This window comes from Scyliorhinus canicula, chromosome 3 (genome assembly GCF_902713615.1).
Source record: "Scyliorhinus canicula chromosome 3, sScyCan1.1, whole genome shotgun sequence".
In the NCBI taxonomy this organism is placed as follows: domain Eukaryota; kingdom Metazoa; phylum Chordata; class Chondrichthyes; order Carcharhiniformes; family Scyliorhinidae; genus Scyliorhinus; species Scyliorhinus canicula.
Window position 1 is genome coordinate 130,607,602 of NC_052148.1, and position 18,912 is coordinate 130,626,513.

The 18,912-nt window shown below is 44.5% G+C and overlaps 1 protein-coding gene across 4 annotated transcripts in view; it reads left to right on the plus strand.

Annotated features, from left to right (window-relative positions):
- atp8a1 (ATPase phospholipid transporting 8A1) overlaps positions 1-18,912 on the plus strand; it is a 433,224-nt gene that overhangs the window by 314,719 nt on the left and 99,593 nt on the right. For all 4 annotated transcript variants that reach the window (XM_038791303.1, XM_038791304.1, XM_038791307.1 and 1 more), the window contains 2 exons: positions 7,032-7,204; positions 12,518-12,701. In XM_038791303.1, coding sequence (XP_038647231.1) covers positions 7,032-7,204; positions 12,518-12,701 — 357 coding nt within the window. The remainder of the gene's footprint in view (positions 1-7,031; positions 7,205-12,517; positions 12,702-18,912) is intronic.

Below are 18,912 nucleotides of genomic sequence, written 5' to 3' on the forward strand. Positions count from 1 at the left end.
AGGGCCTTGGCGTTCACCCTGGGACAGAGCGGCAGCTGGTTAGAGCCCCGGTTGCCCCTGCCACACCTGATGGTTCCCCATTGTCTGCACCTCAGTGTTGACGCCTTCGGTGATGCTCCTCAGAGACTGGGACAGACTCTGCAGCGCCTCGACAATGCCAACCTATGACTGAGACAAGCTCCGTAACGCCTCAGCTGTGCATATCTGAGAGCGGCGCATGTCCTGCAGGACCTCACCTAGATTGGCCTGATACTGGATGACATCCCTCAGTGAGTCGGACATTCTGTCATGACCCTCAAACATGGCAGTCGCTGACTGCACGACACCTTGGACACCTTCACTAATGGTGCCTACGCCATGCACAGGCTTTCCACTGCGGTCGCCACCATGGCAGTGTTGGCCTCGGTGGCACGCATTGCTGGCGCTATATCTTGCACCCGTAGCCTCAGGGACCCCTCCAAACAGCTATGGATCTGCAGGTGTGATGCTGACATCTCCCCTGAATGTCTGGCTGCACTCTGAGTGCTTCCGTACCACAGGCACACGCTGGGACCCAGCAGCCCTCTGACTGGTGGCTCGCCTGAGGGTTTCTGCCTCAACTTGATGTGCATCAGCAGCGGTGTGGTGCACACCAGGTTGTGCCCCAAAAGCCTGTCCACTAACATGTCCCACCGAGGTGTGTGTATCTGTGCTGGTGGAGATTGGGGATGGCAGCTATGCCGCGACTATAACGGTTACATCCTCACAGCTCTCCTCCAAGGTGTTCGCATCGGCGTCGGGAGAGGGCGCCGCCCATGATGGACCGTCGGCTGGAGGACCTGCGGGAGAATGGACATGTGGTCAGTGGGAGGGATTGGTCAGTCAACATGGTGGGGCAGTGGTTAGCACTGCTGCCTCATGATGCTGAGGACCCGGGTTTGATCCCGGCACGGTCTTGCCCCCCATAACCCAAAGATGTTTAGGGTTAGGTGAATTGGCCACACTAAATTGCTTAATTGGATAAAAAAAAGAATTGAACACTCTTTAAAAAAAAAAATTTTTTAAGGGATGGGTCAGTCAGTAAGGCAATAACAACCCATGTTTGACAGGTGCTGTGGGTGGAGCCCGGTGGCTCCTCTCTTCTGCGCCGTCCACTAGCCTCCGCATGGGTGACTGATCTGTCCTTGGTCACCCCAGTCACCTTCAGGGCATGCTCTTCGAAGGAGGTGACGATTCTTAAGTCTGTCACCCCATCGCTAGTCTTGGCCCTCTCACCACGATTATGGGAGAGCTTTTCCTGAGAAGTGACAGTGACATCTTCCTGAGAAGTGACATCATTAGCCACATACGTGGTTCACAGTGGTGGTAGGGAAGTTTTGAAGGGAGGGGTTGGAGGGAGGATTGAAGGCTACATGGGGAGTTGGGGGGTGGATGCTCCCTTCAGCGGGATGGGGAGCGTTGGTGTCTACTCACTAGAGGCCAGTCTTCTTGGTCACACTCCCCAAACTCTCAGCTGCCATCACCTCATCCCAAGCAGCACTGACTGCCTTGTGGCTGACTCTCCTGCACCTTTGGGGGAGCAGGACATCCCTTCTGGCCTCCACTAGCTCATCGTCTCTGAATCTTGGGGTTGGTCTCAACGGCATTAGTGCAAGCTGGCTGGGGTTGGTTGAGCAAGTGCTGCACGACCTTGTTAGTGGGGGGCTGGTGAGCACGGTCCCGGTCAATCAGCTGGCGAGCCATCAGTTGCAGCAAGAAGCCCGTGAGGCCTTGTTAAATGGACCAATTAACATTCGGCCTCACTGGGCCGAACGCCGGGAAGCTCACCGCAATTCACGCTCACTACCACACTTGGAAACGTTTCCAGAGAATCGTGCCCAGTGTGTCAGAACATCTTAGGACAAGATACCAGTTTCAGTCAGAACCTGACATTTTGCCATTTTTAAAAATTCCATCCTCCTCCTACCCAAATCCCCCTCCTACCCAAACCCATCACCTAATGCACTCTTTCATTTTTGCGCATTTAAAGTCTCAAATAAGTATTGAATATTCATTAAGGGCCCAGTTCTCCAGTGGGAATAAAAGCACAAGACATCAAATGTAACCTCAAGTCCAGTATCATCTTGTTTCCCTTCCCTATCCAATTACCAGAATCTCAGTGACCCTCTAGGTGGAGGAGGAGGAGGGTGCCCAAAGTTGTATGCATTACATACAATGAAGTAACAAAGCATTTTACATTGCCCCAATCTGATCACCTGGGAAATACCACTTTAGCATCAGCCTTCAGACACTGGGCTGGATTCTCCGCCCCGCCATGTCCAATTTCTGGTTCAGCATGCTGGCAGGCTGCCCCATTTCGCCGGCTGGTCAATGGGGTTTCCCATTTTGGGTAGGCCCATGCCGTCAGGAAACCCCCGGGCTGCCGGCAAAATGGAGCATCCCGACTGCGGAGAATCCAGTCCTATGTATTAAAGAGGAAGCTAGTAAGTACATGAGAGATAAAAGGATAATACTGATATGATGACATGAAGATGTGCAGGAATAGGAGCATAAACATCAGCATTAACCAGTTGGGCTGAATGCACTCTGGGTGAGGTACTCAATATCCATGGCCACGAGTGGCTCAGTAACACCACTAGTGACCATGCTGACTAAGTCCTGATGGTCATAGTTGTCAGATTGAACTTGAAATAATCAGCGAGTGAATCATCACGAAAGACTTGACCTTATCCTTATGTATCACAGATGCCCCAATCTTTGACAGTAATAGTAGGATTAACCACTGCACAGTTCTTGTCACGATGAGTTTCATCTTCACCTAGAGGGTACCCTCCATTATGTGTCTTACTTTTATTTTTATTTTATTCTTTTATGCAGTTGGGGCCCGGCTAGGTCAGCATTTATTGCTCATCCCTGCCTGTCCTTGAGAAGGTGCTGGTGAGCTTTGAACTGCTGTAGTCCATGCAATTTATGTACATCCATAATGTTATTAGGGAAGGAGTTCCAGGATTTTGACCCAGTGACAGTGAAAGAACGGTCATATAGTTCCAAGTCAGAAAGACGTGCAGCTTGGAATGGAACTTGCAGGTCGTGATGTTCTCATGCTTTTGCTATCCTTGATCATCTTGGTGGATGAGGTCATGTGTTTGGAGGATGCTGTCGAAGGTGCCTTGGTGAGTTGCTGCAGTGCATCTTGTAGATGGGTCAGTGATGCCACTGTGTATTGGTGGTGGAGGGAATGAATGTTTAAGGTGATGGCTGAGTACCAATCAAGACTGCTTCTTTGTCATGGATGGTGTCAAATGTCTTGTGTTGGTGCTGCACACATTCAAGCAAATGGAGAGTTTCCATTATGTTTCTGTCTCCCAGTCAGGTTTTGCAGGGTCAGGAGGTGAGTTATTTGCCACAGAATTCCCAGCCTCTGACATGCTAATGTAGCCACAGTGTTTATATGGCTGGTCCAGTCCAGCTTCTGGGCAATGGGGGATGCAGCAATGGTAGTATCTAATGTCTAAGGGGAATGGTTAGGTTCGCACATCGGAGATGGTCATTGTCTGGCAATTGTGTCACCAATGTTACTTGCCACTTATCAGCCCAAGCCTAGATGTTGTCCAGGTCTTGCTGCATGTGGACATGGACTGCTTTAGTATATGAGGAGCCATGAATGGTGCAGAACAATGTGCAATCATCAGTGAGTATCCCTTCTTCTGACCATACAATGGAGGGGAGGCCATTGATGACAGTAGTTGAAGCTGGTTGAGCCTAGAACAGTACCCCGAGGAGATCCTGCAGCGATGAACTAGGAATGAGATGATTGACCTCCAACAACCGTAGCCATCTTCCTTCGCACTATGCTTGACTCCAAACAGTGGAGAGTTTGCCCAATTCCCATTGACTCTAGCTTTGCTAGTGTTCCTTGATACCAAATTGATATCAAATGTGGCCTTGATGTCAAGGGCAGTTACTCTCACCTCACCTAGAGTTCAGCTTTTTTTTTCATGTTTGGACCAAGGATGCAATGTGAGCTAAGTGGCCCTTGCATGACCTGAATGGAGCATCAGTGAGCAGGTTACTGGTGAGTAATTTCAGCTTGGCAGCACTGTTGACAACACCTTCCATCACTTTGTTGATCAAGAGTAGATTGATGTGGCGATAATTGGCTGGTTTAGATTGTTATTGCTTTTTGTGGACAGGACATTCCTGGGCAATTTTTCACGTCGGATAGATGCCAATATTGTGGCTCTACTGCAACAGCATGTCTAGGGGTATTGATATCCTAGACCAGACCCCAACAGTGGCTAGGATACTGGGCTGAAACCCCAATATTTTAATTTATTTGTAAGACTGTGTGGAAAGAATTATTCACTCCGGAAGTGATTGCATGAAATAATAGGGCTTTGTTATTTCTAAAGCAAAATTTCATTATAAATAAAATATCAAACTTTTTGACTTCATGCCTGAAAAAGAACATCTTACAATTACCCCTTAACATTGCTACTCAACAAGCGAATAAACATACGGTTCTCAATCCAGCTTCAAAAATCTGCAGATAATATAGTAAGACTTGCTTGACAGAACATATTTTGGTCCCTGTTAGAACCCGTTCAGACTCTGGCTGAATATCTTCAAATAACTGCTTCAACTGGGTTGTTTCAGCTCCTTGTCTTCAGACAAGACTGCTCTGCTTTTTAAAATATTATTACTCTTTTTTAACTATCCTACTGGGAAAGAAAACTGACTTTACTTATGGTCTAAAAAAAAAACCAAGGGTTGCGAGATCAGACTTCACTTCCAAAAGCTTTACTCCAAAAAAAAATCTCTTAGCTCTACCCAGCACTGATTAGCTTTTCAGGGACTGAAAGCACATTAACACTGCAGTGAGTTCCCCAATCATTAGCCCAGCCTGAAAAACACATTCCTTTTGTCAATTTCTCCTTCTGGCTGTGAAAACCACCCACGCCCTGCAGAACAGAAACAGCTATTTTTTAAAAAGCATGACCATTGCAGTCAGACACATTTTAACCCCAGGCTTTTAACCCTTAAATTGCCTAATGCATTTATAATCCAACTTTCCTAAAATCATCCAGTGTCACAGGGGCATGACCTGTTCTCGTGCACACAAATTTGGTACAATTGCCAGAATGTTGTCAGGCTCCATATCCTTTGTGGTATCCAGTGCCTTCAGCCGTTTCTTGTGACGTGGAGTGAATGGGATCTCGGGAAGAGGCAAGATGGACCATGCACTTGAACAGTGCTTCAGCCTTGTCATTTGCACTGTGTGCTGCGCACCCCCCCCCCCCCCCCCTTCTGGAAGACGGGGATACTTGTGGAACTTCCTCCTCCAGTTAGTTGCCCAACATCATTCATGGCTGGATCTGGCAGGACTGCAGAGCCTAGATTTGATCCATTGGTTCTGGGATCGCTTAGCTTTGTCTATTAGATGCTGCTACTGTTGCTGCAGCTTCATCAGGTTGAAGTCTCGTATTTAGGTATGCCGGCACCAGGGTTGATTTCCCTGGCTTGATGGTTATGGTGGAGTGGGAGACATGCCAGCCCATGAGTGTACTGATTGTGTTTGAAAATATTAGAATTGTCTATCTGTAGAAAGAATCAAGCTGCTCTTACTTCCATCGAATGTTGTTTGCCAGTCTCGGGCTTGTTTGCTCAGTCTATCCTGATCAATTTTCAATCTATTTCATTCTTATAAATGGATTTTCACAACCATTCAACATCTCAAGGCCACTGAAGTAGTTTTGAAGTGTAGTCAATCGTGTATAGGGAATGTGGGAACCAATAAACGCTCAGCAAGCTCCCACAAACAGCAATGTGATAATTGCCAGATAATCTGTTTTTATGAATTTGACTGAGGAAGCAATATTGTCCAGAACTCCCCAGAAAGATCCCCTGCTCTTCAAAATAATGCCAGGTGTCCTTTTACATCCCCCTGAGCAGGCGGATTGGGCCGTGATTTAATGTTTCTCCTGAAAAACACCACCAATAGTGCAGAATTCCCTCGGTATTGTACTGTTAGTGTGAGCCTTGATATTTGTGCTCAAGCCCTTGAACCCAGAACCTTTGACTCAGAAGTGAGAATGCTACCAACTGACTGTTGACTGCCACAACTGAAACTAAAATGTGTTTACTGACATATCTACTCCCTATTGAATATATAGGTCACCCAGCAGTAAAGACTAAGGCATGCCATACAGCTGGATTCTTGGGGAAGCTGCCTGATATCATTATTTAAATTCATTCACCTTGCCCTGTTTAATGTTTATCCCTCTTTCTTCCTCACCCTTGCAGTGTGCAATGTAATTTTTGAGGCCATCCCTCTGGACTGTGGGAATTCAAGTGGTTGGTTTCTACTGAATTTCCTTGTTCCATTGATCTGCTAACCTCTCAAATTTTGGATCAGGTTTCCTCTACATTCTTAAATTATTTTGAGTATTCCTGGCACGTTCTGGTTAAGGGTGCTATATAAATATAAGTTGTTGTTGCTTTAATTTAAAGCATTTCTTGTGGTCAGCACAGTTGACTTTTCTTCGACAGAGATAAACTAACAGATGTACCTCTATTGTGTTTCCTCTCCACTGCGATGACTTGCAGCATGTGCACAAGAAGAGATAGGAAAATGTTGGCATCATTGTCACAAATCTTTTATTTGGAATTGTAGGTGCAAATTGCACCTGTACCTTAGAATTGTGAAATTGGGTCGAACTTTTTTTTTTGGTGGTTTAGCCTGAGTAGAGGAAATAATTCATAATGATATTCACATTGGGTTTTTAGAAACCTCACATTTTTAGTTTGGAAGAACTTAAATGTGTTTCAATTGAAATTCATTGAACCAGATTTTTATTTCAGATTTTCAGCATCCACCGTATTTTGCTTTTATTTGTATGAATCAGATTGTTTGATGGGAAAGCACTTCAGTGAAGTCATTTTATTTTACGTTTTCAGATTTGTTGCTTTCAAAGTAATAGGATGACTTCTCAGTTTTCTGAGAACTTTTTCCATCAGTGTAAATCAGTTTAATTTTTTAAATCACTTCACAGATAACAAGGGACCTACTCAGCCAGCACTGCAATACGCTAGGCGATGCTTTGCACAAGGACAATGACTTTGCACTCATTATAGATGGGAAAACCCTCAAATATGCCCTGACATTTGGAGTGCGGCAGTCTTTTTTGGATCTTGCTTTGTCTTGCAAGGCGGTCATCTGCTGCAGGTAAGCTGGAATATTAACATTTTATGAATGCTATGTTTGTTTTTTAAGTTTGAAAAATTAAATCCTGATTCTTGCAAAATGTAAATAGTCCAATTGCTTTATCAGTTGTATGCAATTCAATATACACCAGTAATATATTGTACATCTTTCATCACATAAAAGAGTCGGAACGGGAGACATGAGAAAAAAATAATATTCTATGTCTCTTGCTGTTCAGCATTTTTGAAATGTGCAGAGGAAATTGTGTAATCAAGTGGGCAATATAATCCTATATATAATCTTATGTTTACTCTGAAAGAAAAGCAAATGTGCTATATAGTGACACCCCACTGACCAGGAGAAATCAACACCATAAATAGGAGAAGTCTGATTCTGGTGATTTCTAAAAACAATCTGATTTGTAAGTGCAGATTTTCTTATTGTGCACTCATGGATCCTTGCCCATTGGGCTGAAGCCACACAGTTGGAAAATGTAACCTTTCAAATAATCGGGTTGTTTTTCTAAAATACTTTTGGACATTTCAGATGCTGTGAGATTATATGTACCTATTCTAAAAGAACAGAACATATTTAAATACAGAGGGCTGGACTTTCAGTTTGCTGACCTATTTGCAGTAGGGCTGATTTTCTGAATACTCGGTGATGCTTTGTGGAAGAAATGTATACCTAAACAGCTGGTGATTTTATGGGGTTGCATATTTTGTGTGGGCACGCTGATCCTCCAGTGGGCCTAATGCCTTTGGAGGGGTGACCTTCTGCAGTGCGCCTGTGATAACTGCAGTCTCGATTGCCTTAAAAACACTTCCGAGCAGAGGCAATCACCATAAGATTGCCACGCTAGCCCTGCTTTTCTATACTGTGATGGCGCTCCATGTTTCTGGCTGGAACGTCCAATCCCAGCTTTTCCAGAGAATGGTGCTGCTTTTTCTGGTGCTGGAAAAAGGGGGAAGATTAGCCAAATCATTTTGTACGGCAGTAGCTGCAATATTCTGGTAAATAAAGAGTTTAAATGTTGCAAAACTTTTTTGAAAAGCTAGAGATAAGGTAATTGTATAAGTGGTGATAAAAGGGGTTAGGGTGGATGATGGACATGTTTGGTGGGTGATGGGGTAGGGTGAATAAGTGGGTAAGGGTGTGGTGGGGTGGGTAAGATAGAAACACAGAAAATAGGAGCAGAAAGAGGTCATTCGGCCCTTTGAACCTGCTCCACCATTCATTGTGACCATGGCTGATCATTAACTCAATAACCTGCACCCCCCCCCAAGGAAGTGTGAGATATCTCAAATATTTGAGGAACAGATGAAGCTAGCTGTATCACGCTACTATAGTGCAGTAACACAAATGATATTCACCACTGAAGGATGCTGTTGTCAAGCCAAAAATACGTTCTGCCTGTCCTACAAAATGAGTAATGTGTTATATGGATTTCAGTGCCAGTGTGATGCCAGATATGTAGGCTGTAAGACGGTGGATTGTATCAAATGGCATGTTGTCCCTTCAGTTGTTTGATACAGGCAAAATACCCTCTGTACCCAACCAATCCATGCTTTCAAACCCAAAACACCATGTCCAACATTAGATGTGATTCTGCAATTGGACATTTGCTAAACAATTCTAAGTGTGCTAAGAATTATGCTGCCAGCCAATTAAGATTATCATTCAGGCTCACTTATACATACTAAAAGCTACATATATCGCTACACAGAACCCTGTTCTTTGCAGACAAAAAGAACACATAGACACATTACGCCTATTTCAACTAAACAAAATAGGTGACAACCATTCTCTGGCTTATCCCCCAAATCAATGCCTTGAGACCAATTAGAGTCAACCTGCCTAGTTTGAATTAAAACAAAGCTTGTCAGTTAACTGTCCATCATCAGTTAACTGATGTATCCTCCATGGCGATGCCTCTACTAATCAGAGCTTTGCCAACTAATCAGCAGTCTCATCTCATCAAATATAAATTGTTGTTTCCTTTCCTTCTGGTATTTTCGCAAATTGTTCTGATGAGTGCAAGATGAAAAGCTTTGAGAACATTGTTTTTTTTAGGCAACACTCAAGTTCTGTACTATCAAACGTCTAAGAAATTATACGAAGACTTGTTTCTTGCTCTCGCTCACTCTGGACGAAATCGGAAGGATTACCTTGAATATCTGTCCCTTTGTCAGTGGACAATTGAATGAAAGTTTTGCATAAGCCTTGCAGAATAGGAGCTGTAAACAGACTCTCGAGAGAGTAACTATCACTTCAGACAGTTAAGCGTTTCTTAATGATGCTGGCTCCAGCATAACGCTTTTCTTGGCTCACGAAGATTGAAGAAAATAGAAGAAACTGCAACTTCCAACCCTGATCTAGGCAAAGACTAAGAGCTTCCTGATACTGACTTGGGCAAAGAAGATGGCTATTATCAAACAGACACTTTCAGCCATGGAGATCAGTTTCCCCCATCCATTATTTCGATACAGGTCCCAGAAAACATTCTCACCTATTATCTGTCATTTGCCTTTTCTGTATATTTAGATTCTATATTATATCTAAACTGCTACTTCTTGATAACAATCAACAACCTTAAAATAACTTATGAATTCCTGACTATTTTGAGCAATCTATGACTCCTGAACCCCAAATCTTACAAATTGCTGTTTGGAGTGGGACTGCAGAGGTGAAGATGGAATGGGTTTGAGGCTGCCTGCTCTGCCGGCTATACAGAATCTCTAGCACGTGACTATTGATGCCACTGTTGCATCATGGTCTACATCGCTCTTTACCATATCAATTCAATTAACCCATTACACTTCAGACTGACCTAAAAAGGACCCCTAGGGGTATGGAATATTGACTTTCACAGAGTCCTAGTTAGCATCAAGTAAGCCCCCACTGAAAGTGTGGGGGTATTCCCAGAGAGACGCACATTGGATTGGATTTGTTTATTCTCACATGTACCGAGGTACAGTGAAAAGTATTTTTCTGCGAGCTGCTCAAACAGATCATTTAGTACATGGAAAGAAAATAAAATAATAGGGCAACACAAGGTACACAGTGTAAATACATAGGCATGGGGCTGGATTCTCCACCCCACCACGCTACTTTTCTGCCCTGACCCGCCGGTGGGATTCTCCATTACGCCAGCCGGTCAATGGGGTTTCCCATTATGGGGCAGCCACCCGCCGTCGGGAAATCCCTGGGCATCGGCAAAATGGAGAATCAAACCGGCGGAGAATCCCGTCCATGATTATTACTGTATATGATGGGTAGGACAAGGAGGAGGATGATACATATTTTAGTGCACATTGGACATTTATAACACTAAGACCGTGGCCTGGGATGAATTAACTATTCCTGTACGGCCTAGGAACAGGTCCGTGGTAACCTCGCCCTAGCATCAGCTAAGGAGGTGGCTGTCGAGGACCCATTGCATAATCAGATATTTGGACCATCTAGGAACTCAGTTGAGAAGGCATGTGCCAGTGCACTCTTCTGATTGTAACCACCTGGGACACCATGATCGTTACTGCCACAGTAGACTCGACTTGGAGGCTGACCATAACCTTGAGCTCTGCTTTTCCCTTTTCCCTGTATAGGTGTGTGCAGCTTTCCTCCTGTCCCCATACCAATATGTCCTGACCCTGTTGAGCAACGATAGGAGAGAATGCAGACTGTAATAGAGGCCAACTGATTAATGACAAGAGTTTGTTCTGCAGCTGCTGGAGGTACCTGGGCAAGTATCTGCAGAACCTCAGTGATTCCAGAACTGCCACAGAAAAGTGTTTTCCCCTCTCTGATCTGGTGGTGGTGAGAAACTGGTAGACTGCACGATTGACACTGGCAGCCAACAGCAATTAACATCAAATGTCCAAATCCTCCCTCATCATTCATGATCCTCACCCCAACTCCACAAAAGGTATGCCCCAAGTCTTATCAGGCTTTCCAGAGGAGTACAAACCATCCACCACTGATAATGCCGAAGAACAGGTGTTTCTCGAGTTTGTGCCAGGTGTGTTCGCAACCCAGTTCCAGAAAGTGATAAACCCAAAGATTTGAGCATGCAAGTACACATTCCCACCTTTAATCAGCTGAGAGTATACTATATATTCGAGACATTGCCTTAGTTGTCACAAACATCAAAAAACATTTTTAAAAATTGAGGAAGCTAATAAGTTTGGGAGTTTAATCTAAAATGTTCTCTTCCCTGTTGAAAATGTTGCCTTTTGAAATTGATAATGATTGATTTTACTGTTTTCATTTTTAAGGATAAAAAATACTACCAAGAGCCAGGAAAACAGTTTAAGATGGTGTTTGATTTATCTTCAATCTAGAGACTGATACAATTGCGTTCATTTGAAAATGTTTTTTGTTCTGCCCTTTTGCAAACATGCAGAAAAATTAACACTTTCCATTGACAGTATGGCATTGATTTAAACAAAAGACTGGATTTTCCAGTCGCCGACGCCGAAGTCGCATTCGCCGATTGGTCAGAGAATCACAGTTCCCGACCAAATCGGGGGCTGCACCACTTTTGCGATGCTCCGCCCCCTTCGAAGCCTGAAACCACCCCCCCCCCCCTCCCCCGAAGCTTTGTCCCCCGACCGGCCGAGTTCCCGACGGCGTTGGTCGCGTGTGGTCTCATCCGTCGGGAGCCCGGCGTGGCGGCTGTGGACTCAGTCCAGCAGCACCACAGTCGGGGGAGGGCTAATTGTGGGCGGGGGTGGGCATTATCAGGGGCTGGGTCACTGTTTGGGGGGGGTTGCTGCGGCATGTGAACCGGCAATAGGTGGGGGCTATTTCACGGGAGGGTCCGCAAGCGGCTGGTGCCATGTCGCACACCGTGGCTGCTGCAGGTCACCCAGTGTAATGCTTGTACCAGAGTGCTTTCCTGAGCTCGCAAGGAGAGTTTACACCCACCCCACCCCATCTGAACTTGCAGCCCCATCAACCCCTGTTCTGATTTTCAGGAAGCAGATAGCCACTTGCTGCCCATTAATGAGGCAGAAAGTATAAATTCCCCCAACTGCGATGATCATTGTTTACAATGGTAAGCATTTATACTCTGAGCAAAGCTATTGAATTGTTTTTACTTTGCTTTAGCTTACTTTCTTATGGCTTTTGGAATAATGGACGGGGAAGCCAGGGAAAGGATCTGGTAGTCAGACAGTGGTAAGAAAGGCTCAATTAAGTGTGGCTGAAGACATGCGTCTATAATGAAGGTGGTATTGCACAAAAGTACGAACTTAAGATAAAGAAATCGCTATTCTTCTAGCCTACCGAGGTTCTGTTCCACTCTAATTTATCTTCCTATTTCACTTTATTCAGAGTTTCGCCTCTTCAGAAGTCCGAAATTGTTGATATGGTGAAGAAACAGGTGAAAGTTATAACATTAGCAATAGGTGATGGAGCAAATGATGTGGGAATGATCCAGACAGCGCACGTTGGTATTGGAATAAGTGGAAATGAGGGACTACAGGCAGCAAATTCATCTGACTATTCTATAGCACAGGTAACTGAATAGACATATAAGTAAACTTTAATAAACCTCAGTTTGTAGCTTTCATCTGATATATTTAAATGTCATTGACATTGCAAAGTACAGCTGTTTTCTATTGAACACAGTTATGAAGGATGATCTTAAACCAATTATTTACTGTTTTTTGCCTCATTAACCCAACAATATTTTAATTGATGGGATCTTCATCCATACTGTTGATTATCATCATCAAAATCCAGCATCAAAAGGGCATGAACTCCAAAGGACATGTGGTTTGTCTTCGTATTTTGATTTTCTGTCAATTTATTCATATTTTCCAAAGTAACTCAATGACAAGAAAAGTAACTCTAGTAATTTATACCATGATATTAAGTGGTAGGGTTTAAACTAGTACAGCAGGGGATTCGGAACCTGAATTGTAGCTGCAGTATACAGGAGGTTCAGAGTAGTGAGGTCATGAGTAAGGTTTCAAAGTTCCAGGAGTGTACAGCAGGAAGGAAGGTTTAAAGTGTGTCTACTTCAATGCCAGGAGCATCCGGAATAAGGTGGATGAACTTGCGGCATGGGTTGGCACCTGGGACTTCGATGTTGTGGCCATTTCGGAGACATGGATAGAGCAGGGACAGGAATGGTTGTTGCAGGTGCCGGGGTTTAGATATTTCAGTAAGCTCGGGGAAGGTGGTAAAAGAGGGGGAAGGGTGGCATTGTTAGTCAAGGACAGTATTACGGTGGCAGAAAGGATGTTTGATGAGGACTCGTCTACTGAGGTAGTGTGGGCGGAGGTTAGAAACAGGAAAGGAGAGGTCACCCTGTTAGGGGTTTTCTATAAGCCTCCGAAAAGTTCCAGAGATATAGAGGAAAGGATTGCAAAGATGATTCTGGATAGGAGCGAAAGTAACAAGGTAGTTGTTATGGGAGACTTTAACTTTCCAATTATTGGAAACACTATAGTTCGAGTACTTTAGATGGGTCCGTTTTTGTCCAATGTGTGCAGGAGGCTTTCCTGACACAGTATGTGAATAGGCCAACGAGAGGCGAGGCCGTATTGGATTTGGTACTGGGTAATGAACCAGGACAGGTGTTAGATTTGGAGGTAGGTGAGCACTTTGGTGATAGTGACCACAATTCGATTACGTTTACTTTAGTGATGGAAAGGGATAGATGTATACCGCAGGGCAAGAGTTATATCTGGGGGAAGGCAATTATGATGCGACGAGGCAAGACTTAGGATGCATCGGATGGAGAGGAAAACTGCAGGGGATGGACACAATGGAAATGTGGAGCATGTTCAAGGAACAGCTACTGCATGTCCTTGATAAGTACGTATATGTCAGGCAGGGAGGAAGTGGTCGAGCAAGGGAACCGTGGTTTACTAAAGCAGTTGAAACACTTGTCAAGAGGAAGAAGGAGGCTTATGTAAAGATGAAACGTGAAGGTTCAGTTACGGCGCTCGAGAGTTACAACTTAGCTAGGAAGGATCTAAAGAGAGAGCTAAGAAGAGCCAGAAGGGGACATGAGAAGTCTTTGGCAGGTAGGATCAAGTATAACCCGAAAGCTTTCTATAGATGTGTCAGGAATAAAAGAATGACTAGGGTAAGAGTAGGGCCAGTCAAGGACAGTAGTGCATGGAGTCCGAGGAGATAGGAGAAGTGCTAAATGAATATTTTTCGTCAGTATTCACACAGGAAAAAGACAATGTTGTCGAGGAGAATACTGAGATACAGGCTACTAGACTAGAAGGGCTTGAGGTTCATAAGGAAGAGGTGTTAGCGATTCTGGAAAGTGTTAAAATAGATAAGTCCTCTGGGCCGGATGGGATTTATCCTAGGATTCTCTGGGAAGCTAGGGAGGAGATTGCTGAGCCTTTGGCTTTGATCTTTAAATCATCTTTGTCTACAGGAATAGTGCCAGAAGACTGGAGGATAGCAAATGTTGTCCCCTTGTTCAAGAAGGGGAGTAGAGACAACCCCGGTAACTATAGACCAGTGAGCCTTACTTCTGTTGTGGGCAAGGTATTGGAAAGGTTTATAAGAGATAGGATGTATAATCATCTGGAAAGGAATAACTTGATTAGAGATGGTCAACATGGTTTTGTGAAGGGTAGGTCGTGCCTCACAAACCTTATTGAGTTCTTTGAGAAGGTGACCAAACAGGTGAATGAGGGTAAAGCAGTTGATGTGGTGTATATGGATTTTAGTAAACGTTTGATAAGGTTCCCCACAGTCAGCTATTGCAGAAAATACGGAGGCATGGGATTCAGGGTGATTTAGCAGTTTAGATCAGAAATTGGCTAGCTGGAAGAAGACAAAGGGTGGTGGTTGATGGGAAATGTTCAGACTGGAGTCCAGTTACTAGTGGGGTACCACAAGGATCTGTTTTGGGGCCACTGCTGTTTGTCATTTTTATAAATGACCTGGAGGAGGGCGTAGAAGGATGGGTGAGTAAATTTGCAAATGACACTAAAGTCGTTGGAGTTGTGGACAGTGCGGAAGGATGTTACAAGTTACAGAGGGACATAGATAAGCTGCAGAGCTGGGCTGACAGGTGGCAAATGGAGTTTAATGCAGAAAAGTGTGAGGTAATTCATTTTGGAAGGAATAACAGAAAGGCAGAGTACTGGGCTAATGGTAAGATTCTTGGTATTGTGGACGAGCAGAGAGATCACGGGTGTCCATGTACATAGATCACTGAAAGTTGCCACCCAGATTGAGAAGGTTGTTAAGAAGGTGTACGGTGTGTTAGCTTTTGTTGGTAGAGGGATTGAGTTTCGGAGCCAAGAGGTCATGTTGCAGTTGTACAAAACTCTGGTGCGGCCGCATTTGGAGTATTGCGTGCAGTTCTTGTCGCCGCATTATAGGAAGGATGTGGAAGCATTGGAAAGGGTACAGAGGCGATTTACCAGGATGTTGCCTAGTATGGAGGGAAGATCTTATGAGAAAAGGCTGAGGGACTTGAGGCTGTTTTCGTTAGAGGGAAGAAGGTTAAGAGGTGACTTAATTGAGGCATACAAGATGATCAGAGGATTAGATAGGGTGGACAGTGCGAGCCTTTTTCCTCGGATGGTGATGTCTAGCACGAGGGGGACATAGCTTTAAATTGAGGGGAGATAGATACAGGACAGATGTCAGAGGTAGGTTCTTTACTCAGAGAGTAGTAAGGGCGTGGAATGCCCTGCCTGCAACAGTAGTGGACTCACCAACACTTAAGGGCATTCAAATGGTCATTGGATAGACATATGGACGATAATGGAATAGTGTAGATGGGCTTTAGAGGGGTTTCACAGGTCGGCGCAACATCGAGGGCCGAAGGGCCTGTACTGCACTGTAATGTTCTATGTTATCATGATATGACAATTTTATTTGAAATATTGAGCAAACCCTTTTCAAAATTTGTGAACATGCGCGGCATGGTGGCACAGTGGTTAGCACTACTCCCTACAGCGCCTGGGACCCAGGTTCAATTCTGGCCTTGGGTACTGTCTGTGTGGGGTTTCTACGTTCTGTCAGTGTCTGTGTGGAGCTTCCTCCGGGTTTCTCCGATTTCCTCCCACAGTCCAAAGATGTGCAGGTTAGGTGGATAGGCCATGCTAAATTGTCCCTTAGTGTCCAAAGATGTGCAGGTTAAATGGGGTAATGGGGATTGGGTGGGAGAGTGGGCCGAGGTTGGGTGCCCTTTCAGTGGAACGGTGCACGCTTAATGGGCCAAATGGCCTCGTTCTGCACTGTATGAATTCTGTGGTTCTAACCTGAGCAGAAGGTAATCACCATTGATATTAAGGCAGATATTAAGACGTGTATGGAATCCAAGAGTCCTAGATAAATTGAAGTTAATGAGAATTAAGGGAAAAGGTCTCCAATGATAGGCATCATAACATTTTTAAAAATAAATTTAGAGTACCTAATTATTTTTTTCCAATTAAGGGGCAATTTAGCGTGGCCAATCCACCTACCCTGCACATCTTTGGGTTATGGGGATGAGACCCACGCAGACACAGGGAGAATGAGTAAACTCCACACCGGCAGTGACTCGGGGCCGGGATCGAAACCGGGTCCTCGGCACCATGAGTTGACATTATATCTAGCACAAAAAATATGGTTATAGTTTTTGAAGGCTAGTTTTTCCAATATAAGTACATCACTGCAGGAGTTCCTTGGGGCAGTGTCCTAGGCCCAACCATCTTGAGCTATTTCATCAGTGACCTTTCCTCCAACATAATGTCAGAACTGAAGATGTTTGCTGATGATTGCACAGGGTTGAGTACCATTTGCAACTCCTCAGATAGTGAAGCAGTCTGTACTTGCATTCAGCATCATGAATACATTTAGACTTGAGCTGTTAAGTGTCAAGTGACTCCCACCTAACAGAAGTGCCAGGCGATAAGAGATAGTCTAACCATTGCCCCTTGACATTCAATGGCATTACCATGGCTGAAATCCACCCCCCCCCCCCCCCACCTACTTCAGGGGAGTGGGGGGGGGGGGGGGGCGGGAGTGGGGGGGGGGGGGGGGGGGCGGCGGTGGCTGGGTGGGGGGGGTGGCGGCGGTGGTTGGGTGGGGGGGCGGGCGGTTGGGTGGGGGGGTGGCGGAAGGTTCTCATTAACCAGTTAATTAAACATATAAATATTGTGGTTGCAAGAGCAGGTCAGAGGCTCGAATTCACCAGCAATTAACTCTTACCTGACTCGCCCATCCATCATCTGTGTGAGACAAGTCAGAGGTATGATGGAATAATCTCCATTTGCCTGGCTGAGTGCACCTCCAACATTCAAGAAACTCAACACTATCCAAGACAAAGCAACCCACTTGTTTGCACACCATCACTACCTTAAACATTCACTCCGTTCACCACTGGCACCAAGTGGCAGTAGTGTGTATTAGCCACACAATGCACCGCAGTAACTCACCAAGGCACCTTCCAAACCTGCAACCATTATCACCTAGAAGGACAGTGGCAAAAGACACATGGTGATGCCACCATCTGCAATTTCACTTACTCATCCTGACTTGAAACTATTACTTCTGGGTCGCAATTCACTCCCTGCTGAACATTATTGTGGGTTCACCTACAAAACATGCACTGCAGTGTTCAAACAGGCAGCAAGAGGCATTTAGAGCTGGCCAATAAATGCTGGTCTTGGCAATGATGGGCATACCCCAAGGTCAAATACTTTTTTTTAAAGAAAGGTTTTATATTTGAAATTTGTGTAAGTATAGTATAGATTGAAGAGGACAAATGTTTGTCCTTTTTTTAGTTAACTTATAATCATATCCTTTCTCGGATTGTCTTCCTGCTTGCTTCCCTCCGAGCAAAGCTATTTCTCCAAACCCAGCCACGCCATATCAGACTATTCCCATCAGCATTGGCTCCCTTCAGCTTTTCAGAATTTTGATATTTAAATGGGAATCTTCCCTCCCAAGTTCAACCCTGGTTCTCCTTTCTCTCTGTATTTGTCTGACTGGGCCGTCTCTAATTATAAATTGGCCTGGAAAGTTTGGACTGAAGTTTGGGACAAGAGTTTCCACTTAAATATACATACTGAAAGCCAGAACAGTGGCTACTAGGTATGCGCCAAAAGTCATCTTCCTCTTTCAATTCGGTCTCGGACATTTGATTTAAAATTGCAAACAATCTGGCAGTTGGATGCAGTAAGAGGAAATTTAAGGTCAACGGCAGGACTAAAGTTGACAGTAAATTACCGTTCAAATGTGATAACACTGGAGGAACAGTGGATATGACTGTGTTGATGGAAATAAATATACTTATTAGGCTTTACGACGATCCAAAAACTTCATGGACACGGTTATGAATATCAGCTTTTTATTTCCATTTTTTAAAAATTGAATTCAAATTGCTAAACTGCCATTAAGAAATATAGACTAATCCAGGAAAATAATCATTACGCTACCATAGCATAAATGTGGGAAGGCCCTTCCTGTTGATTTCTTAGTTCCTATTTTGGTCCATAGATCATTAATGGAGACATACCTTTAAGTCAAGCAGAGGATATAAGGAACTCAAAGTGCCAAAGTAGCACACTGTGCTATAAAGTTTTGTATTTTGGCCAGAAGAACCCAGACTTTATGGCACGTGAGATTGGAGAGATTTGTTTGAATTGGTTGGCTGGTGGCCAATGGATTGGCCAGGGACAGTATTCTGCCTAGCACTGACAGTGATTGGTTACTGTCAAGTGCGGTTTTCGGAGAGAACCCAAGGGCGAAGCCAC